General features: G+C 42.8%; 3 protein-coding genes across 3 annotated transcripts; 1 reads left to right on the forward strand and 2 right to left on the reverse strand.

Moving 5' to 3' along the window:
• The first annotated feature begins 1,508 nt into the window (after positions 1–1,508).
• LOC129724548 (uncharacterized) lies at positions 1,509–2,285 on the forward strand. The gene is made up of 2 exons (XM_055679536.1): positions 1,509–1,595; positions 1,664–2,285. The coding sequence occupies exons 1-2, from the start codon at positions 1,588–1,590 to the stop codon at positions 2,097–2,099; spliced, it is 444 nt and encodes a 147-aa protein (XP_055535511.1). The 5' UTR covers positions 1,509–1,587; the 3' UTR covers positions 2,100–2,285.
• A 6,844-nt stretch (positions 2,286–9,129) lies between these two features.
• On the reverse strand, positions 9,130–12,465 carry LOC129725373 (uncharacterized). The gene has a single exon (XM_055681138.1). The coding sequence runs from the start codon at positions 12,463–12,465 to the stop codon at positions 9,130–9,132; it is 3,336 nt and encodes a 1,111-aa protein (XP_055537113.1).
• A 12-nt stretch (positions 12,466–12,477) lies between these two features.
• LOC129725374 (uncharacterized) lies at positions 12,478–14,424 on the reverse strand. The gene has a single exon (XM_055681139.1). It carries the CDS (start codon positions 14,422–14,424, stop codon positions 12,478–12,480), a length of 1,947 nt encoding a protein of 648 aa, XP_055537114.1.
• Between the last annotated feature and the right edge of the window lie 10,125 nt (positions 14,425–24,549).

Here is a 24,549-nt window from a genome sequence, read left to right on the forward strand (position 1 = left end):
ATAATGGCAGCCAGGGTTAAGTGGATCTCACATTCGCGCCATATGTGCTGTAATTATTATTATTGAGCTGTGCAATTGTGGTGCACTAGAATCTTCAATTAATGTGTACCGTGCTGGATCGAAACCCGTACAGTATCGAAATCCGTACACCTTGATGTTTTTCTTCAGTTTTAAGCATTATAAAAGTGAAAATTCATAAGATAGTTACATGTACATATCCGTTGAGTTGTTGGCCTTCTGTTAAATTAAACTATGCGCCAGTAGGCCATGAAATAAAATTATTAAAAATGAAAAATCAATCGTGTATCGGTTTCAGTTGTCATTTCGTTGTATCGTTAGAGAATTTACTAAGGAAACGTTCTTCAGATAAAAACGATTTTCAAGTGGGATATAAGTGTTTTACTCTGTGAATCTTTTTAAAATTGATGGAAAAGGTAAGTCTTTGTCATTTTCGAGCTGTATATTGTCTAATAAATAGTGTAAGTTGTATTTATTCAACAAAAACTCTGCCGTACGGATTTTGATTCTTTTTATTTGCTTGAATCGAAATCCGTACAGCGTGTGTATCATACATATATTGTTGAACTTTCTTCTTGTTTTCAGCATATAATGCAAGAAAACAAGTATAAACATACGGCAAACAATTTTAAACGAGCTGTGACTGAGGTGCGCAAGGGAAAGTCGTACCGGGAAGTTTCGAGAGGTTCTGACGTTCCGGTTACTACGAAACGCTATGAAAACTGCACTATTTCAGCTGATATCAAAAATTAGAAAACCGTGTGAAACTTTAGGAGCCAGTTGATCCTCAAAATATACTTATTCGGTAATTTAAAGATAAATTAAAAATAAAAGATGTTCATTTTTGTACTTCTTCATCTATACGGAGTTTGATTTATTGTTGTATGGACTTTGATCCAGTCTATATCGCGTGTGTGCGGATTTCGATTCTAAAGTGTACGGGTTTTGATTCAGACAAAAAACTGTGTACGGATTTCGATTCAAAACATGTTCTATTTAAACATGATTTTTTAGAGTTTCGGAGTGATTTCAATCATTTTGCTGGAAAATAGTGATAAAATATAAGTAGACCAATAAGTAAACATGTCAGTTTAAAGCAATATGTGATTTCTTGATTTTATATTGGCCGTCGAAGATTATCATGTGCTTAGGTGTACGGATTTCGATCCAGCACGGTAGTGCAAGGCGGTGTGTCAATAGAATTATACTTCCCACAACACGTGGGTTTTTGCCTTTTCGTGCCAACTTAGACTTGTATTGTAAAGAAAATTTAAGTGCGAAAAATTAAATGAATCTACTTGTTCGACACGAATAAACGCTTAAGAAAAGTCCACTTATCAACAATTCCAGAAAATTTACACCAATTTGCAAACTAAAATTTACCTTACAGTAACTCTGCAGTATCAATTAGGAGCAATCAAAACCCCAATGAAGACTATTTGCCGCAATTAGGGTGCCAGAAAACCGCAACCCTGCTAACAAAGTAGACGATGAAAACCATTATTTAAAAGCACCCGATCGTTTTCCGGGTGGTTTCAGTCTTAGTTTGAAAAAGAGTTTCCTAGCGTCATGTCAACGTAAGTTTCAAGAACCTTCGGTAGATTTGCACAAATTAAATTGTTTTTTGTTGCAACAAACTCTGTAGAAAATTCCAGCTAGAAATTCTGAACGAACACAATCGACTGCGCGCCCAGCATTCCGCGCCGCCTCTGGCGCTGAGTCAACCGCTCTGCAGTTACTCGCAGGAATGGGCCCAAACCATCGCCAGCCGAAACAAGTTACAGCACCGATCGGAACGTAAGTACGGTGAGAATCTGTACGCTTGCTTCGGCAAGACTGCCATTTCCGGAGCCGATGCCGTCCAAAGTTGGTATCAGGAGAAAAAAGATTACACCTTCGGCCAATCCGATCCAGGTAACAATTTCTCCAAAGTCGGCCACTTTACGCAGGTTGTGTGGAAAGCATCCCGCGAACTTGGTGTCGGCATGGCTGTCAACGGTAGCAATGTGTACGTGGTTTGCAACTACGATCCGGCTGGCAACTATAAGAATCAGTATGCAGCTAATGTGACACCGACTTGAACGGGTTTTCCTGAACAAGTCCTTCCCAGCGAATGGATTGACGTTTAATAAAAATTAATCTAAAAGTCCATTGAATCTCAATTTTCAAATAAAAACTGAACCACAAAAAAACTCAATGACAATTTGAGATCGAAAATTCTAGAAAAGTATCACGCAAACAATTTTGAACAATTAATTTTATGCATAGTTTGTAACGCATAAAGCACAAAATATTTGTTTTTGACTAGTGGTATAAGCTTTCCCAAAGCACTGTTTGTGTGTTCATACTTATTCAATAATCTCTGGCATTACCTGACGAACAACGTCAAATGTAAACTACCACGAAAACAATTCAACGCGAAAAAAGGCTTCGAATGATGTCTGCTGAGTAATTGCGAAAAAGGTTCAAGGCTAGGGTCAGTTCCACTTGGTAATAATAAAGAAATTCAAGAGAATGTGAATTTTTGGGACTTTGAAATTTGAAGTTCAACTTAAATTCTACAAAAACTGAACATGAAAACCAACTTTTCAGGAAACTTCACGAGAAAATAACGCGTGATTACGCAAGAATCTTTTCTAGATAGCTTCTATGCAACCAATCCAAATCTCGTTGAACTTACACCATGCGACAACAGCTTATGCAAGTATCGAGGGCAAAGTACTATGTAATCATGCACACTGGATCACGGAGACCATCGGAAAAAAAAACCGTGTGCCCCGCGGTAATATAGCAGTAACAAAGCAAAGCAAAGCCTTGGTGCTACATTCCGTTTCGGAACTTGACCTTCTGTTTACTATACACAGACTTCACAGCCAACCGTTAAGTGTACAGGACAATTGCGGGGCTAGCGCTACGATCCTACTGACACTAACAGTCTCTCCCGAGTCAGGACTCGAACCAACGACGACTGGCTTGTTAGGCCAGCATCGTACCTCGAGACCAGCTGGGGAGGATATAGCAGTAACATCATTGATAAAAAGTTCGAACAAAAGTGGGTCCATAGTCCCAGGTTGCTCCCTTGCGGCACTTCAGAAGAAATTGTGAACGACACAGAATGCGATGACCCAAGACTAACACATACAACTCTGTCAGTCAGGTGTGATCGAAACCATCTCACAAGCACAGCAGAAAGCCCCAGTTTATCCAGCTTCGAACGCTGTTTTGTAGTTCGTGTACACAAAACCCACTTGTAATCTCGCACCCACTGAGCGAGTACACAACAAAGAGATCTGTGACAGATTGATTGCAACGGACATCTTAGAGTAAACTCCAAATTCATTCACAATTCAAACAACACTGTTCCGAATACTATCTTCAAAATTTTGGAATTAATCCAAATTGATGGAAGCAATCCGTGTTGCAAAGGAAGATTGAACAGCTCGACAAGAAGCCTCACCTGTTCGTTCGAGCGATTTTTCAACATTGATGGCTGGATCCGTCTGGTCTTGAACCAGTGGAGTGTTTCAGCTTTCGAATTGCGCTCAAAACGTACTTTTATATGACTCGGAATACTCCACAATCGAAGCTGCGAAGAATCACGCAACACAGCATCGATCTGCTCTGAGTCAGCAAATGCAGATGAAAAAGTGATTTCACACATACGTGTAGGCATGCTGTTGAGTTCTTTCTTCATTTTATTTATCAATTTCTCCTCAGTTTTCGCGACAAATTTGTTGGAGTAGATCATGCGCTTCAGGTTGGGCGAGAAATTCTCGATGGGACACAGTTGACTTGGGTACCACAGTGATCAAGTGTGCATGATCACATTGTACTTTGCCCTCGATACTAAAATTGTAAATATCTCAATAACGGTAAGATTCAACGCAAAACGGACAAAATTCAAGCCCTCAAAGGTACAAATACAGTAGTCTCTTTTCGAAAAATATTTCTCGTGCGAAAGAAGTTTTCAGGGTAGTATGACCACGGTATTTACAATCAATCAGACGGTTCCGGATGGTTTTAGGCGTCACCTTCAATTCAAGTTCCGTTTCGATGGCTCTAGATGTGAGGAATGCATCTTTTCCACAAATTTCAGTACTCAGTGGACATTCCTAAAACTAGTTTCCCTTTTCACCCTCGTATTTCTGATTTCTTCTGGTATTTAACATATTTTTTCAACTATATTCTTTGAGCAGTCGATGGTTTTTGCTATTTTATTTGAAAGTTCTACCTTCATTTTGTACTTTTTGATCAGCCATTTTGTGTCAGGGTAGAAATGGTTACCGCGACCCTTTACCGGTAAACAAAAAACAAAATTACTAACCCCACTTATGAAATATTAGTTTATCAGAACAGAGTTACTGTTTCCACTTATAGAAAACCGTTAATCAATATTTTTCAATACTCAAATACTCAAACAGTCACGTCACGATGTATGGTTTACTTTATACCTATTATTTTTTCCACCTAAAATATTGGTCAATGAATGTTTTTTCCGCTCACGGACAAACTACCATGAATTTTAACAATTAGCATTTTCCTGTCCATTGCCCATAATGTAAGCAATCTCACACAGATATTGCGTGCAGGTATACCTTATACATGGTAGGTGCTAACAGCAATTATTTTTCCCACCACTGTAGGTCTCGCCGTCCATCACCACCGCCACGTTGCGATTCGCCGGGAAATCGACTAGACCATTTTATTCGGCCGCTGCCGCTGCGTCATTGTCTGCAGCTCCGAAGCCAGTGGACGGGACTGCCGCTGATTCTTGGGTTAACGTTTGCTGTAAAAAAATGTATAAAATATGCCGACTTGTCATGGGTTAACCTTCGATCGCACTGACGAAACTACTCATGCATCATTAATCATAGTAACCCATGAGTTAGCAAAAAAAAAAAATTGACAACTCTATCAGTCAAACTCTAACTGTGATGACGAAAAAAGTGAAGCTACTCCGTTCAGAAGTGTGCGCGTTCAAAAAACGGTACTCCGCCGCGTCAAAAACGGACATCGTGCGGCACTTTGTGGACGCCGGGTATGATGCCCGTTCCGGCATCTACAACATCTTGACACTATTGGGTTCCGGACGGGCAACGACCTGGGAAACGGCAGAAAATCGAAAATTACTTAAAACTCAAAAGAAATAATTATCGGTTTCTGTTAGACTCTACTAGAAATTTGGGAAATAAATATTGAAAATCAGAAGAAAAAAATTTCGACTGTGACATAGTCATCCTCAGTGCTTATCTTCTTTTGATTTTATAAATCACTCTGCTAAGATGCTCGGTATATGTTTTCCAAATTTATTTATTATTTATTATTATTTATTTGTAAAGTCATCTGACACATGTATGGTCTTAATGATAAAATAAATCTAAGTAACAAACATAATTACACTAAACATCTTAAGATAGTTGTCGTCTACAAGAGAGTCGTCGTTTAAAGGCATCAATCGAAATCCCAAAGTCGAAAAGTTCGTAGACAGCATTGAATTGTGCGGCCATAAATCGAATTGGATTAAACAGCCAATAGTTCACTCTGCTTGGCTCGAGGTACAGGAAGTCTCTTGTGCGGAGTGGTCTCTCGGGCGCGTAAAGGTTCACCTGTTGTAGTATTGCAGGGCAGTCAATTTGTCCGGAAAGGATTTTAGCAACAAAAACGGCTTGAGCAGTAGCTCGTCGCTGCTCGAGTGTTTCAAGTGCGAAGTGCGTATCGAAGAAATTTTTTCTGGGCAGACTCGATTCTAGCGATCCAGTTTGCTTGTGATGGGCAACAAACTACCGAGCAAGACTCGAGGATAGAGCGTACTAGCGAACAGTAGAGTGAGCGAAGGCAGTAAGGATCCAGAAACTCATTAGCTATCTTAAAAATAAATCCCAGCTGACGATAAGCCTATGAGATCATTTCATCAAAGTGTGGACGAAATGTTAGCGCACAATCAAGTTTCACACCAAGATCACGAATGTGAGCTACCCGTTGCAATGTATGATTAAGTATAGTGTAATCAAATAAGACTGGATTCAGCTTGCGGTGAAATGTTATAACGTTGCACTTCTGAACACTTAGTGTCAACAGATTCTTCGTGCACCATGCCTCAAGTTCGTTGATCAAACATTGTAGTTCCAGGCAGTCGGATAAGGCTTTAATTACCGCGAATATTTTTACATCATCTGCGTAAAATAGGCGACACCCAGGTGGCAGTAAAGAGGAGACTTCGTTGATGAACGGAGTGAAAAGCAGGGGACCTGAATTGCTTCCTTGTGGGACGCCGGAAAGATTCGTAAAATATTCTGACTCTTCCGAACCAATTTTCACGCAGAGATCTCGGCCCGTCAGGTATGATTTCATCCATTTTACTAGATCACCAGAAACCCCAAGTTTCTCTATCCTACTCAGTAGACTCGATCGAAAGCAGCTTTCAGGTCTGTGTAAACAGTGTCTACTTGTTCCCCGTCACCCAGACGGCTCAAACAAAAAGAGACAAATTGAAATTCAAATTCGTTGCTACAGATCTTTTGGGAAAGAAGCCGTGCTGATCCACGTAAATGTATTGGGAGCTACAAACAAACAACGCTTCATGGACGATGATTTCAAACACATTCGAACAAGCATAAAAGTGACGTGATTCCGCGATAGTTTTCGATATTTCGTTTGTCTCCTTTATTGTGTACTGGAAACATTATCGATTTCTTCCTCATCGTTGGAAATGTTTTCTGCTGAAGGGAAAGATTCAGTATAATAACTAGAGGTCGAATTTTAAAATATTAAATAACGAATATTAGAATATTAAAATAAATTCGAAAATTACTTGTCAGAAGTAAATTTTTTGGCAGGAAAAATTGATAGAAACTTATTATCATAAAATAAAGTCTGCTGTAACATATGAAAAATAAAGGTCTGATGTTGTTTTCAAAGTTCAGTGAGAAGAGGTTTAGTAGTATTTTTTTTAAACATCATTGAACATAATCAGACAGCTCAGTAAGATTGAAAAAAAGCTACCTAGTGTCTTCAGCAAAGTTTTTTTTTTATGTTATTTTGGAAAACTTTGCCAAAGACGGCGATAAAAAATATTGATTTTTAGAGAAAATACTCTTTTTATCTCACTCGTAGGGGGATCAATTACGGATCTGTTAATGTTCAAAGAATGATCTTATTTTACTCTAAAACTTTCCCGAAAACAGTATTGCTCTAGAATGTAACGTTTACGAGAAAATGACTTTTGACCACCTTTTTTCATTTCTGGACCACAGTGGGACGGTGAACTCATTAGGTTCGCAAACCCCCTGAAGGTGAGCAGGGCACCGGGACCAGACGGAATCCCGAACCTGGCCCTAAAGGTAGCTCCTGCGCGGTTCTGCAGAAATGCCTAGACGACTGCCTATTACCAAATAAGTGGAAGCGACAGAGAATGGTATTATTGCCGAAAGCCGGGAAACCACCAGGTGACATATAGACCAATCTATCTGCTATAGACACAGCGGGCAAGGTGCTTGAGAGGGTAGTCCTCAGCAGACTTGTGAGATTCACCGAGAGTGAAACCGGACTGTCAATCAATCAATTCGGCTTCCGTAAAGGTAGGTCCACGGTGGGTGCTCTTCTCTCTGTCACCAAGACGGCCGACGAACACTCCAGCGTAGGAAAAGTCACGCTAGACGTGAAAAACGCGTTCAATAGCGCCAGCTGGGACTCTATAGCCTACGTGCTTCGGAGTTTCAGAGTGCCAGTGCCAATGTTCAAGGCTCTGGAAAGTTACTCCCAGAACCGAGTGCTGGTCTACAGCACACATGAGAGTCAGAAATGCGTCCCGATTACCGCAGGGGTACCGCAATGTTCCATCCTGGGTCCGGTATTGTGGAATGCCATGTATGACGGTGTGCTAAAGCTTAAGCTCCCATCGGTAGCGGTGATTGTGGGCTTTCCGGACGACATAACTCTAGAAGTCTACGGTGAGTCAGTCAGCGAGGTCGAGTTGAAAGCCGCGCTATCCGTACGCGTAGTTGAGGATTGGATGCACTCCATGCAACTGGAGTTAGCGCACCATAAGACAGAGCCTGCATGCCTGCAAAAAAGTCTCCACGACTATAGCGGCATTATCGCGCATGATGTCAAATAGTTCGACGCTATTTAGCAGCAAGCAGAAGCTGCTAGCTAGCGTGGTTACGTCCATACTCAGGAATAGCGGACCCGTGTGATGGAAAGCGTTGGATACTTCCAGTTACCACGGAAAACTGGAAAGCACCTGCCTGAGGGTCGCATGCGCGTATCGAATCCTGTCATACAAGGCAATATGCGTCTTGGCCGGCTACTGGCCGCTGGCTGGTCGATGTCAGCTCTAGGATCGGAGGTGGTTGGAGATCTGCATTTGAATTTAAGTCACACTTAAATGCACTTGAAGTAGCACCCAAGTATAAAGTTCCTTCAAAAAGCAACAGCGAATTTCCAATTTTACATATTAGGTCAGGTTAACGACGTTCCGCAATGTTAGATTTTTGAAACAATCATCTGCTTCGCATGGAACGCACCGAATAAATCGATCGAGTCGATGATTTTGACGTATATGTAGGTGAAATGACGACTGACCTTCCGATTCCGCCTGTGGTGGGTTGTTGTTTGGCTGGTGAGTTGTAGGTCCAATTTCTTTCCGAGCTGGGCAATGTGGGTGCCAGAACAAATACACCTTGATACCTCTTAAACAACGGCTTTTTATTGATGACACTACACGTACTACTATATTAACTTTATTCTTAGACTAGCGTACAATTATTCGATAAGTTGATTTAGGTTGATTGTTAGGTTCCCCCTTGGGACACCCGAATGCGGCGGTGATCGTTTGGAGACTGATCTCACCGTCGTTGGTGAATCTAACGATGAGTTGACGATTATTCTTCTCGGTGATAGAAATCGATAGAGCGATATCGATCTGCACTCCGACAGCTGATTGTGTAGATTAGACCAGTGGCTGCATACGTTCACTTGGATGGGTTGGTAGCAAAGTGAAATGATAGTACCTTCCAACATCCTCACCCACCCTGAAGTGACAGGAACTTCTGAAATAAATAAACAAACCCCTTTCGATGCATTGGATGGAGATACTTAGCCGCGACTATTCTAATTGCTTGTCGAGTCAGCTGAATTTTCGGTCTCTGGAGATGGTAATATGCACAGTTTAACGATTGGCCGTTGCAGATATCCCGTTGCAGTTTTTACGGTGACTACGCGGACTACATCATCAGGACCAGGGTGCAGCTTATGTATACGACCCATCTTCCATCGCATTGGTGGTTGGTTGCTGTCGACGATGATCACCAACCTTCCGATTTCTACCTTCGACGGAGGTTCCCAATTTTTCGTTCTACCTTGCAGTTGGGATAAATATTCTGTCCGCCAACGCTTCCAGAAGTTTTGCAGCTGCCATTGTACCAGTTGCCATCGACTCAAGCGATTAAGTTTCACGTCAGTGTAGTCCGGTTCTGGGATAGCTTGCAGGGATCCTCCGGTTAAAAAATGACCAGGTGTAAGCGCCTCCATATCACTTGGGTCATCCGACAGTGGAGTGAGTGGACGGGAGTTCAAGCAACCCTCAACCTGGATTAACAAGGTGTTGAAATCCTCAAACGCAATTGGATTTTCTCCTAACACACGAAGCAAATGATGTTTGGCTGAGCGAACGGCAGCCTCCCAAAGGCCTCCGAAGTGCGGGGCACTAGGTGGGTTGAAGTGCCACTGCATACCGTTCTGTGCGCATTCCTTAGAAACCTTCTCTTGATGCTCTTTGTCCCTTAGTGAATTCCGCAATTCCTTTAATTGGTTTCGCGCGCCGACAAAATTTGTCCCATTATCGGAATACGAATCAGTACACCTTCCCCGTCTTGAGATAAATCGGCGTAGTGCTTGTAAGAAGCGTTCCGTTGACAGGTCAGTGACTAACTCCATGTGCACTGCCTTAGTGCACATGCATACGAACACCGCGACGTATGCTTTAATCGCAGGTCGCTTTCGCCCGTCGCGAATATGCACGGGTCCAAAATAGTCCACACCGGTTCTGGAAAATGGCCTAGCTACTGTAACGCGCGCCGTTGGCAGCTCACCCATCTGTTGTTTCAGTAATGTTGGTTTTGCTCTAAAGCATCGCTGACATTGGTGGACAACCATTCTGACTGTTTTCCTTCCGCCCAGCGGCCAGTATCGTGACCGAATTGAGCTGAGAAGCAGTTGAGGGCCTGCATGCAGTAAAGTTTGGTGATAGTGTCTAAAGAGCATGGTAGTAAATTCATGTTTCCATGGCAATATCATTGGGTGCCTTGTGTCATGGGTCTCTTGCGGGTGTCCCAACCTTCCACCTACTCGTAAAACTCCGTTTAAATCAATCATGGGATTAAACCAACGTAAAGGGGACTTGCGAGGAAGTGCCTTGTTGTTAGTTAACGCTTTCAATTCTTCCGAGAACGTTTCTTCTTGGATTCGCCGAATTATAACTGCTTCTGCCCTCCTAAGCTCCACAGTAGTGAGGAATCCATTTGGCTTTGGATTAACCCTTTTTACATAAATTGCTATGAAACGTAACCAATATGCCGTAGCCCGAATGAGTCTCGAATATGCGGAAAATTTAGAAACGAACATAGTGCTGAAGCAAGGCGCGTCCGACGCGACGCATATCACCGTGCCTTGTCGCCGCTCTGATATAGTATCCAGTCTTATATCGGGTTGATTGGGCCACTCTTCCCTTTCCTTTTTCAACCAGTCTGGGCCCTCCCACCAAAGGCGGTTTCCTTCCAATGCATTTGGTAAAATACCACGCGAGATCAAGTCTGCGGGGTTTGAAATTCCGGGCACATGGTTCCAATTATGTTTTTCCGAAAGTGCTTGGATCTTTGAGACCCGATTTGCCACAAATGTTGTCCATGTACTTGGTGGTGCTTTAATCCATTGAAGGACACAGGTCGAGTCCGTCCACAAATGGACCCTATACGTCCCTTTAAGGGCATCCAACACCTTGTCCACTAGTTGTGCAGCAAGCAAAGCGCCCCGCAGCTCTAGCCTAGGCAGCGACTGTACGTTGAGTGGTGCGACCCTCGATTTAGAAGTTAGAAGATGGACTGTATAATTCCCGTTTTTATCCGTACTTCGCAAGTATAGACAAGTGCCATATGCCCTTTCCGAGGCATCCGAAAAACAGTGTATCTCAGTAGAAACAGCACAAGCTACGACGACACAGCGAGGAACGCGAAGAGTGTTCAATGTGGGCAATTGAGAATGAAATATACGCCACTCCTCACCCACCGTTGCTGGGAGTATCTCATCCCACTCCAATCGTTTGCCTCCTGCATTAACACGATGCCAAAGTCCCTGCATGAAGATTTTAGCCCTCACAATTGTTGCTCCCAGGAGCCCTAGGGGGTCGAAAAGCGATGCGATGATGGAGAGAATCTTGCGTTTGGTTAGAAGTTGATCAGAAAGCAATGCCGGAATAGCAAACTGAAACCGAAAGCAGTCCGTTTTGGGCAACCATGTCAACCCCAATGTCATTACCGATGACTCATGATCCAAATTTACCTCGTTCGTATTGGGGAGTGCCAGATTTTCGTTGGGTATACCTTCCAAAACTCGCTCGTTGTTGGATATCCATTTTCGTAATCGAAAACCTCCACTTTCAAACAGGGAAACTAACTGCCTTCTTAATTCAACTGCGGTATCGATGTCGTCCGCCCCAGATATCACATCGTCCATATATGTATCTTCCTCAGTTGCCTGGGCTGCCAAGGGGAACCTCTCACTCTCGTCCATAGCTAACTGTTTCAGTGTACGAGTGGCCAAAAATGGGGCCGGTTTAGTCCCGTATGTAACGGTGCTGAGTTCGTACGTTGCAATTTCGTCGTCACGATTAAAACGCCATAAAATGCTTTGTAACGGAGAATCCGCCTGATCCATATTAATTTGCCTGAACATTTTCTCCACGTCTGCGACAATCATTACTTGGAGAGTTCGGCTACGGAGTATTATAGAACGCTGGTCTCGCTGAACCATCGGGCCAATGAGAAGTGCGTCATTGAGAGAGATGCCAGTCGATGTTTTGCATGAAGCATCGAAGACCACCCTGACCTTTGTTGTAGTACTAGAAGCCTTTACCACAGGATGATGCGGCAAATAACATCTCTTGACTTCTGCTTGCTCGCCAGTTTCTACCCTTTTCATGTGTCCCAAGGTCAAATATTCCATCATGAAAGTTTCATATTGCTTACGAAGTTCGGTGTCTCGATCCAACCTCCTCTCTAGCCCTTGAAAACGCTTTAAAGCAATATCCTTTGACATACCCAGCAGCGAAAATGTTGATTCATCCTTGGGGAGCGAAACAGTATACCGACCATCAGATTCCCTTCGAGTAGTACGCCCAAACTGCTCCTCGCAGCGTCCCTCTTCGGGCGAATAGTTGTTGCAGTTGCCCATATCCTCACAGGCTCAAAACCGCTCCATTAACTGTTCCAAAGTGTCTGATACCGCCAAGTTACACGTGATGCATGAAGAAGTTTTCGCTGATTGTATCTCACCGGACACCACCCAACCGAAAACCGATTCAGTTAGCCGTGGAAGACCGTCACCCAGTGTGAATTCGTTGCCAGTCCGGAAAAAGCTGAAAAAGGCCTGGATACCGAGAACCAAATCGACACATTTTGATTGGAAAAAGGCTGGATCCGCCAGATGAATTCCTTCTGGGAATTTCCATTCCGAAATTTGCACCGTTGTTATCGGTAGGCTCACCGTAACCCTTGGTAAAACCAAAAACTCCATTTTCCTTGAAAATTCAGAAACCCGTGAGTGCACTGTAGCCGCGATGCGTTGAGTTACCCTTGTCGATGCCTGACCTACTCCGAGTACTGCAATGTTCACCCTTTCCCTGGACACCTTTAACATTTGACGAAGTTGCTCCGAGATGAAATTACATTCCGATCCCGAATCGAGTAACGCCCGTGCAGGGTACTGTAAGCCTTCATCGTCCTCGACCAGAACCACAGCAGTAGCAAGTAGTATATTAGTGCTTCGATTTTGCGAGAAGTTGGTTGATATTATTTCCGTTACTGATGTGTTTGCAGTTCTCGTACTCGTGTCTGCTAACGAAACCGCATTGTTTCTAGATGGTCCAGGTTCTTCGGTTTTCCTTTGTTTCTCGCCTTCTCCATTTTTCTGGAAGCAAACCAGTGTGTGATGCCGACCTTTACATTTCCTGCAAGAATATTTGGAAGAACAGCTCTTAGCCTGATGACCTCGTTTGAAGCAGTTACGACACAGCGATTGAGTGCGCAACAAAGATTCTCTACTAGCTACCGACATCTTTTGGAAAGTGGGACAAGTGTATAGCCAATGATTTTCGGGACAAGCGGAGCATTTCCCAGTTGACGTTTGAACTGCATTGTGGCTGACTCGAAATGGTTGTATCCTTTTCCTAGTAGGTGACGATTCGCGCTTGCTTTCTGTAAACTTGGATGGCAAAGATTCTAAAATTTGAACTCGACGCTGTAGAAAATCCGTTAGATCGTTTAGGGTATCCTGTTCCTTACTCGCTGAATGTTCCTCCCAACTTCGGCGTGTGCTGGGATCCAAACGGGAACTGAGAATATTAACCAACAGCAGATCCTTGTAGTCATTTGACTGCACAATCTGATCCAAGGTGTGAATAACTCGTTCGAAACTCTCCAAAAGTGTATGTAATTCGACTGCAGACTCCTTAGCCACCGAAGGAAGTTTTAGAAGCGATTGAATTTGCCGCTTCTTCAACAATTTGCTATTGTTATAGCGTTTCAGTAATGTTTCCCTAGCAATTTGATAGTTTCCTCTCGTTATTTTCAGAGGATCGATTAGCGCCTTCGCCTCTCCTTGTAGACATCCCTTTAAGTAATGCAGTTTCTCCACATCTGGTAGCTCTACCTTCCAGTGAATCAACGATGTGAAAAGGTCCCTAAAGCTAAGCCACTCGTCGATGTTACCGTCGAAAGTTTGGAGTTTTATTTGAGGTAAACGAACTTGATCCGACGAAACATGCATGGAATTGTCGACCTGTGCTGAAGATTGATCTTGAACCGGAGGGTCCTGCAACTCTTTGGTCTTGTCCAGCAAAGAAGATTTAACATGGAAATAACGGTTTTCGAAATCCAACCGCTCCTTGGCAAAGGCATCTTCTTCAACCACAAAGTCCTCATGGGACTCCACCTCAGCAACCAACTCTCCAATCTTTTCCCACAGTTCCGCCAAATGCTCTAACCGTACTGATATCTGGCTAGCGGTAACATCCTCGGGGTAATTTGATACGAAGTCCACTATGTTGTTGAACGAAGCGTGCAAACCCTTTAGCTTCGCTTGAAGTGACTTTAGTGAGGCCACCTTTTTTGTCGTGGATGCTGCAGCTGGCATGATGACGCTCCGGTTCGTGTGAAATGATTTAGTGGAGAAGAAACTCGAATGTAGTATTCCAAAATAGGCCTCCTTCGGCTAAACATATACTGTCTCAGCCTACCTGGAGAACTGACAGCGTCACCAAATCTTTTCACACCAGTACTGGCGATGGCCTCGAGTGTTTCCGGTACACAAGTGAGCTCAATATCTCGTCGATCCAGTTACGAAAGGAGTTCAAGTAATTGTAGTATTTAACATGCGGCTTCGGCAGGACATATACCGTTGCCTTACCTGGACAAATATTGTCTGCTCCTATTAACCAGTGTAGGTGCTTCAACCAACGACAACCAGAGTGACTTTCAACCAGAAATATTTAACCAATGCGTTCGAAAAGGAAAATGCGGGTGTAGTATTCAAAAGACGTCCTGCTTCGCAGGACATATACTATAGTCTCACCTTTGAGAACTATTTGATGACACAAACGAAATCGATCAACATCCAAGACCACTCCTTATACGTCAGAACTACCAACAAGGCTCAGTCCGCAAAGAAGCACAAGTCATATTGCGTCGAAAGGTAAATTTATATTTAGAATAATATCCGAAAGAGTCCAGGCCACAGCTGGACATAACTATGTATAATTTTACCTGGCCAAAACGGCCGATGTGCGATGTCCAGTGCCCAAACCAAATGGCGATACTGCAGAAATTTAATTAAGCCCTGGGATGATTGCACGAACCACGTTAGCCCACCGTGCTAATCTCGTCTACTTGTAAAGGCGATCCGAATCCAGATCACGGTTGATTGGCACCACCCACTGCTAATGATGTCTCGTCCCGTTAAAAAATGATGCCCTCAGTTCCAGTCTCCAGTTAATTTCCCGATCGAAGATAAAGGTCCAACCCCGAAATCCAGAAATTCCGCCACCATGCATTAGCGGTTCAAGTACATTACCAGAGTTGATGATTGTAGCGTCCAAAATGGCGTCGTGAGCGTCGTAGAATGACAAAGGCGGCGTCGTTCCTTTGTTGCCGATGATAATAGCCCTCGATCCTTTGTGTTTCGTAACGTCGAATAGATGGATCCACGCTGTCGTCACTTGAAGGGTCCAGATCCAACCAATTTGGATCCGGCTCGAAGGACCAGCTTATGTAGGTGAAATGACGACTGACCTTCCGATTCCGCCTGTGGTGGGTTGTTGTTTGGCTGGTGAGTTGTAGGTCCAATTTCTTTCCGAGCTGGGCAATGTGGGTGCCAGAACAAATACACCTTGATACCTCTTAAACAACGGCTTTTTATTGATGACACTACACGTACTACTATATTAACTTTATTCTTAGACTAGCGTACAATTATTCGATAAGTTGATTTAGGTTGATTGTTAGGTTCCCCTTGGGACACCCGAATGCGGCCGTGATCGGTTGGAGACTGATCTCACCGTCGTTGGTGAATCTAACGATGAGTTGACGATTATTCTTCTCGGTGATAGAAATCGATAGAGCGATATCGATCTGCACTCCGACAGCTGATTGTGTAGATTAGACCAGTGGCTGCATACGTTCACTTGGATGGGTTGGTAGCAAAGTGAAATGATAGTACCTTCCAACAGTATATTTACACATTTCCTGATTTTACAATCTTTCCTGAGTCCTGAATCTTTCGTTTGGTGGTAATTTGATGATAGTATTTTGCGCGGAACACATTTAAAACTTTACATGAATTCTAGTATGAGTGGTGCTCTTTAACTTTATTACTACGTTCCCTATTACGACTAATTTTGATTACAGTTTAGTCAATACCTATCCAAACAACACCGCAACAGCATAACATACCTGTTTTCTGAAGGTTCATGATGAAAATAAGCAGATGAAGCAATTGAATTTGTTCCAAGCGAATATATACACAATGTAAAAAACACGGACTGCTTAAGCTGATTTTGCAAGTGCCAAACACCTTCACTTATCTCGTGTTCAAAAGTAAACTGCTCATAAAATAAACCAACAAAAACAACTTTTCTGCATTCTCAGGTTCATAACCGATCCATTAAATCGATAATAGGCAGAAAACAAAAAACCTTTTTTTATATCTTTGCCCTATGGGCGAACCACTGTGCGTTGCCTCTCACAATAAGAACAGGATGGTCAATCGACACTCGCGCATCAAAGAGATTCACACTGTCATTCGTTTGGCGATGTTTTCTTGGACTATTTTTATTTACCTACTTCGTTCTATATCAAACTTCAAGTTTTACAAAACAAACATTTTCAAGGGGCCATTCACATTCGACGAGGACAGCTTTAGTGGGGTGGGGGTCTATTAATGTCCACCCTCTATACAAAATTTTTAGAATTTACATTGTCTAGTTTTGAAAAAACCTAAAATTTGATACGTCGCAAGCCATGGGTACTGGATGGGTACTTACCCCACGTGTCCCTGGAAGGGACCACGCTTTCCCTCAATAAATCCGGAACTACGGATTATTTTGAAATGTCCTTTACTGTCCAAAAAACAATGTCAAATTTGTGATCTTTTAAAAGTGGTCGCATCAAATTCGGTTGAGTTCTTGCGGAATTGGAGGGTAAAAGAATTTTCATTTTTTCGCCTCTGGAGGGGTTGAATACGCAAGTGTTAAGAAAAAAAGAGTTCGAATTAGCAATCTACTTTTTCTGTACCACGAACCACGAATTTTCGAGAAAAATCGAAGTAAGCGTGGGCACGAGTAGACGTTTTTTTTTCGCGTTCGTGTTTTATAATAAAAAAGAAATTCTGGAAGACAAAGCGTCTAAATAACGACAGTGAACAGATTCATTTGTTTAGTCATTGATGTTGTGAGTGCCAAAAGTGATTTTAAAATCCAAATTTAGTGTGAAGATCCAGATTTAGTGTGAAAATGACCCAGGAGGAGTTTGACTGCTCTTACCTTGTGGAGGGAATAGGATTGTGAAAAGGGGAGGTTTCGGATTGATGTTCGAGATAAGACCCTAGAGGGCAAATTTGGTTTTAAGTGAAAGTTAAGTATTCTTACTCTAATTGTTTTCGTTCTCGCATACACTGTTGGTTTTTGGACAAGTGACAAGTGAGGGAGCTGTGTGTGAGATGCCCAGCCACTCAGTGGAGCTGGAGGAGACTTAGAGTTGTTATGTCAGTACTTTTGATGATCTGAGGTTTCTTACACTCTTAAAATCCTTTTCGATTTCAGCGGCACTTTGAATGTTGCTGTGGCAGTTTTTCCATTTTCAATAACAAGAAAAGATATCTTAATTCAATATTCCTTTAAGAGAACGAATAAAGGCACTATATCCTTGATTTCGAAACCCGAGGAAATACCAATGCTCCATCCCAGGAGATTGGTCAACAAAAGAGTGTACTTTCTTAGCTTTGTTACTCCCAACGAATTATATTACTTCTTTCTTACGGAACGGTCGGTACGGATTGTCCCCGTTCTTAGATCATATTGTACTATATTGCGCTACACAGTAGAGATGGTCGGGTTTGATGTTTTTCAAACCCGTACCCGACCCGAACCCGAATTTTTTTTTCGGTCAAAACCCGACCCGAACCCGAAACTTTTTTATTCGTTCAAACCCGAACCCGACCCGAACCCGAAAATTTTATTTCATTGAAACCCGAACCCGACCCGAAACCGAAATTAAGAAACCCGAACCCGACCCGAACCCGAGATTTCATAAATTTTATAATCGGGTTTCGGGTTTTAATACTCAAACCCGACCTGAGCCCGACATTTTCAAACCCGAACCCGACCCGAACCCGAAAATATTTTTTTCACAAAACCCGAACCCGACCCGTACCCGAAACTTTTAAAAATTTTCAAACCCGAACCCGACCCGAACACGTCGGGTACGGGTCGAGTTCGGGTTTCGGGTTTGAAAACCCGAAACCCGACCATCCCTACAACACAGTAGGCCTGGCCGCTGACAAGAAAAATGTATGGAAATCATTTTTCGAAAAATGGTTGATATCATTTTCCAGGATCCTTTCAAGTACTGACTGTGTTAGTGTAGACAAGTAGTGTAGACTAATAGTGTAGACTAGTAGTGTAGACTTTCGAATTCATTTGAACAACTGCCTTTAGAAAAGATTTCTTCCGCAGTATAGCACAACGTTCCTTCTTTATACTGGTTATATTTCACGTCCGCTCGTTATGCTGAAGCTACACTGCAATAGCGTTCCGAAAATAATGTCAAGCTCGTTGAAAGAATAACAAACCTAGAAAAACCGTCCTCAACTGTGGCCGATTGAAGGTTATTGAATTATTGTTAAGAGCATGCTCAAGAAGGAAGGTACAGAATCTCGTGACAAGACAAAGCTCAAGAAAAATTGATCAGTAGCGTCCAAAAAGTGAGTAGAGACTATTATGCAGAATTTGGCGAAATGCTTTAGATCTAAGGTACAGCTGCAGAAATCAACGATCTGATTGATGTATTCGATTTAGAGATTTACTATTACTTTTCGGTACACTCTTTATATTAAGGTGCATTTGAAACGAACCTAACTCACGTGCACAAGGAAGAAACTAAAAACCTGAAACTCTCTAGAGCAGGTATTAGACGACGCAAATATTTGCTATTTTTAGTACGATTCTTATTTGCACAAAATAAAATCTGTATTGAAAAATAGCAAATATTTGCTTCGTCTAATACCTGCTTAAGTATTAATTTTTAAGTAGAATACTTCTCTCAGGAAGTTCGGCTACATAGGGATGTGAAATGAAAATCTAAAACCGAAAAAAGTGAAAAATATGTCCAATTTCAAATGCTAATAAATAGGTTAGTATTCGGTGGATTTCCTTCGTTCTTGCAGCAATAGATTGGAAAATTTTCTAAGATTCTTCCCAAAAGAAGATAATTGTAATTTTATTATTCACACTATTGTATTATTGAAAATAGTCAAGCCTTGTCACAACGAAAAATTCGACCTCTGATTGGTCGTTATATGATTGCTTCCCAAGCACGGTCGACAGAATCATATACCTTGCAATTTTAAACATGCTATTTGACCTATAAAAGAGCCTGTTTCAGCCGAAGACGGTCATCATTAGAGTGTGAGCCTCCGTTGAGCGAGCACGTATTTGTTTTTTCGGTAGTAGTGAAGAGTGTAATTGAAGAGTGTGAAATTGAAAACATGGGGAGCAGTAAGAGGAAGAAGAAGAGTATCGGCCCCAACGACGCTAAAGAAAGCTCTCTCGAAAAAAAGGGCAAACGAAGCAGCTATGCATCCTTTCAACTGGCGGATTCAATTACTGATGGTATGGATGATACCAACCAAAGCTAGAATCGATACGATATCCTAGCTGATGTGGAAGATGACGGTTCGGTCACCAGTTCAGTGACAGATGCATTCACCAACAAAAACGACCCTGGCGAAGGCTCGTCGGGTATTCGTCAGCCTAATCATCAAATCAAGCAAAAGCTACCACCGTTGGTGGTAAACTCGGTCCCTCTAGAAAAACTCAAGAGGGCAGTACAAGCCATCGGAATCAGTGCCCAGTTCCAGCTCACAAGGATGGGAATAAAAATCATCACGTCATCCCGGGAGGAATACAACAAAACCAAAACGTACCTGACCAGGTCCAACGCTAACTTCTACACGCACGACGTGGCTTCCGATAAACCGTTTTAAGCGGTGATTAGGGGACTACCAGACATGGACCCGAAGGAAATTGAAGAGGATCTTTGTGAAAACTATAAACTACGCCCGATAACGGTCTTTCCCATGAACCGTAGGAACCAGGACAAATTGTACCGAGATTGCCTGTATTTGGTCCACTTTGCTAAAGGCAGTGCAACTCTCGGCGCCTTGCAAGCCGTTCGTGTCATCAACCAAATTGTTGTACAATGGGAAGCGTATCGAGGACCACACCGAAGTGTCACGCAGTGCATGCGCTGCCTCAACTTTGGCCACGGTACCCGCAACTGTCATCTACAACCGAAGTGCAACTTCTGCTCCTTGCAGTATTTATCCAATGAGTGCCCGACCGATGGAAATGGTGCCCACAAGTGTGCAAACTGCGGTGCCGCCCACAAGGCAACAGACCAGAGTTGTACAAAACGTGAAGAATACCGCAAAATCCGGATGGAAGCCACCAAGAAAAACCAGCCGAACCAGCAAAAGAGGAAGAAGCAAGAAATTTTTGACCTGGATCAGTTCCCCGAATTGCCTCCACCACGTCAGAGAACGGTGCCAAACCTCGAACCCTTACCGCTTCCCAACCAGCAGTGGAAAAGAAGTGCATCGCAAGCTGCGTTGCCACCCGGGTTTAGAACACAGCAGATCAGCCCGGTTCAACTAGCTCCTGACACATTGCAATCAGATTCGATAAACGTTCCCCATCCTACGGAAGGCTTTACACAAGCGGTCACTCAACTGGCAACCCTCGTTGCTGAACTACAGAAAATGATGATGCAGATGATGCACCTCTTCATGCAGCTTAACATTCACCATCCAAATGCTTAATTGGAATAAAGTGGAGTTCATTGAATTTTTACAAAACAACCTAATAGACGTCGCATTTCTTTCGGAAACGCACCTCAAGCCTAGTGTGAGTTTCAGTCTGCCAAACCATGCCATCTACAGGCTCGACCGTGTTGGGACTGCAAAAGGTGGTGTAGCCGTCATCACCCGTAAGGGATTCGAATTCAGAACGCTGCCTAATCTTCAACTGTCTGTCATCGAAGCTGTCGGAGTTGAGCTGATATCTCCCGAGGGGCCTATCATCATCATCGCCGTTTATTGCCCTGGTCAGTGCAAAACCTCGGACGGAAGTGCAACACGATTCAAGAATGATAACCAAAAACTAACTCGACGAAGAGGAAAGTTTATCATCGCCGGCGATCTCAACGCCCGGCATTCGACGTGGGGCAACTCTAGGAACAACAGAAATGGCGCAGTACTTGCTGACGACCTTCAGGCAGGTCACTATGTGATCCTCAACCCAGACACACCAACCTTCTACTCGGCGACGGGGACTGGCTCTATCCTCGACATCGTCCTCACCAACATTGTGGATGGCTGTTCCAAGCCGTGCGCGATAACTGACCTTTCGTCGGACCACCTACCGGTGACATTCAACCTCGCCAAAGCTGTTAATCAACGTCAACTCTCTCGGAAACGCAATTACCATCGTGCAAACTGGCCCCGGCTGCTGCGTTTCATCGAGAACCGAACTGATGACAACATCCCACTGACAACGGAGAACGACATCGATAGGGTGCTACAAGAACTCTTCCACAACATTGAAGAGGCAGTAAACCGTTTCATCCCGACTACACCGATAACATGTAAGTTTACATCACTTGTTGAAAAAACAAAAAGAATCATATCCCTTCGTAACTGTGTTAGACGCCACTTTCAAAGAACAAGAAACATCACTAGGAAAATACTATTTAAAAAGTTGACAAAAATTATCGCTTCGAGAGTAGAAAAAATAAAAAATAGGAAATTCGATACAGAATTGAAAAACCTGCCAAACTATTCTAGGCCCTTCTGGCGACTCAATAAAGTTTTAAAAAGTAAACCTAAACCAGTGCCCCCTCTCAGAATGCTAGATAAAGTTAACCTAACTTCCATCGAAAAGGCTAACGCCATCGCCTTACAGTTCAAAGCTGCTCATCAGCTGGGTCAGAATATCGTCAGTCCGATGGAAGAGCTAGTCGTACAAAGTGTAACTGAAATAGCAGCAGTTCCGATCGAACTTCCTGAAGAGCAAAGATCAGAGGTATCCGTAACATGAAGGCTCCCGGTTTTGACGGCCACTTCAACATCGTACTAAAGAACCTTGGACCTAGAGCTCGTAATCTCCTGGTAAAAGTGTTCAATCGCTGTCTGGAACTAGGATATTTCCCTTCCGCCTGGAAGTTGTCTAAAGTAGTCCCCATTCTGAAGCCCGGAAAGGACCCGACCAATCCCTCCTCATATCGGCCAATCAGTCTGCTCTCCTCGACAAGCAAACTATTCGAAAGAATAATGTACACCAGGCTTCTCAAATATACAGAGGAAAACAACATCTTCCTGAAGGAACAGTTTGGATTCCGCCGTGGCCATTCTACGGTTCACCAGCTGCAAAGGGTTACCAACTTAATCAAACAGGCCAAGAGAGTATCCAAATCCACAGTAATGGCCCTAATGGATATAGAAAAGGCATTCGACAATGTTTGGCATGAGGGCCTTACATACAAACTGAAACGCTTCAACTTCCCAGTGTACTTGGTCAAAATCATCTCTAACTATCTCCAAAGCAGGACTTCACAGGTGGCAATAGCCGGATCGCTGTCGAAACCCTATGCTATATCTGCTGGTGTACCCCAGGGCAGCATTCTAGGCCCCATCTTGTACAATCTGTACACATCCGATATTCCACCGTTGCCAAGTGGAGGTACGCTATCGCTGTTTGCAGACGATTCGGCGATTAACTATAAAGGAAGGAACATCCAATCTCTAGTGTCCAAGCTCCAAATTGGGATAAATGCTTACTTAGAATACCTCGACAAATGGAAAATTCGAGTCAACGCAGCCAAGACGCAAACTATCGTGTTCCAGCACCGCAACAGCGAACGCCTGAAACCGAACACAAATATCAAGGTTCAGGAGAGCGAAATAAGTTGGTCCACAGAAGTTCGATACCTGGGTTTAGTGATTGACGAAAAACTGATCTTCCGATCCCTAGTGGAAAACAGGGCGAACAAAGCAATTACGCTACTAAAAAGATTATACCCAATCATTGCTCGCAAGGCTAAGACATCAAGAACCAACAAGCTAGCAGTCTTCAAGCAAATCGTATCACCAATGCTGGAATACGGGTCAGTCCCACATAGATAAACTACAGGTCATCCAAAATCGATTTCTCAAAATGATATTAAACCTACCAAGGAGTACGAGAACAACCGAAGTCCATCGACTGGCTTGTTTTGAACCACTGATGCTCAGAATAGAACGTTTCGAGGAACGCCATAAAACAAAAACTCTAGCCTCTGAATGGCCAGAAATTAGGAATATCTATTCCTAAAATTTTCTTGTAAATAATGTACATAGTAGGTTAAGTTTAGTAGTTAGAAAAATTTAAAATGAACGGAACGTGAAAGTTCAAAAACAAATAACCTCAAAGGGAAATAGCAGCAAAAACTATATCGAAAAAAGAAGTAGTAGCCTAAAGTTTGAAAAGCCGAATGACGTAGCTGATCACTTAATATGTAAAGCGATTGTAAAACAAAAAAACCTCTGAATAAATTTGAATTAAAGGCGAAAAAACGAAGACGGTCATAATAGTTCTAGACGGAGGCAACAGCAACAGCGGATTCCGGCAACGATAGCAGCTGGGCCAGCTGATGCAGGAACAGTGGATACCAATGGCAGCGTATAGCGGCCACAACTGTGGCATGGCTATGGACAGCGCACTATGCGGATCTCAGCATCGATAGCGGCTGATGCAGTGAGGCACTTTAGTGAAATGCAGTCTCTGTGCGATAGTAGGCACTAGTAAATGCATTCAATGAAAAGTTGACTCATTTTGACAACACGTGAGCCGTCTAGTTTTGAGTGTTAAATCAGATTTTCACTGCTTATTTTATCACAAGGAATACTTTATTCGCACTGTCAGTGATAACGCAAAGATGTGATCGGCATCTTATCCGACATCCGACAACAAATTGCCCTTTTCAGGATGAAATAAAGACTTGATTGAAGAGTTAATATTTTCTAATGAGTTTATTCACATTTTTAAATTTGAAAAAGTAAAAGTTCTAAATTTTACTTTATCTCCGTGTCTCAGAACCTACTGAATTATCTTTTCGTTCAGTCATTAACACGACAGCCGAAACTTTCATTAACATCAATTTTTCGCATAATCAAAATTTAAAAACAAGCCCCAATAATGAAAAGCAACTTTCTATATTATTGAAAATGGTCAATCCTTGTTGAAGCGCAAAATTCGATTGATCTAATTGGTCGTTAGCATGATTGCTTCCCAAGCACAGTCGACAGAAACATAGACCTTGCAATTTGAAATGTGCTCTTGGTCAGTATCAGAGTAAGCATGGGAAATATCGACTGATATGGCTGTCGATAGTTATCGATGATTTCTTACTCCTATCGATAACTATCGATAAGTTTTTCATCTCTATATAAGAG

Source organism: Wyeomyia smithii, chromosome 2 (assembly GCF_029784165.1).
Source record: "Wyeomyia smithii strain HCP4-BCI-WySm-NY-G18 chromosome 2, ASM2978416v1, whole genome shotgun sequence".
NCBI classification, from domain to species: Eukaryota; Metazoa; Arthropoda; class Insecta; order Diptera; family Culicidae; genus Wyeomyia; species Wyeomyia smithii.

Excerpts from the sequence above, each read along its gene's own strand:
- LOC129725373 (XM_055681138.1), bottom strand. The coding sequence starts at position 12,465 with ATGGGCAACTGCAACAACTATTCGCCCGAAGAGGGACGCTGCGAGGAG.
- LOC129725374 (XM_055681139.1), bottom strand. The coding sequence starts at position 14,424 with ATGCCAGCTGCAGCATCCACGACAAAAAAGGTGGCCTCACTAAAGTCA.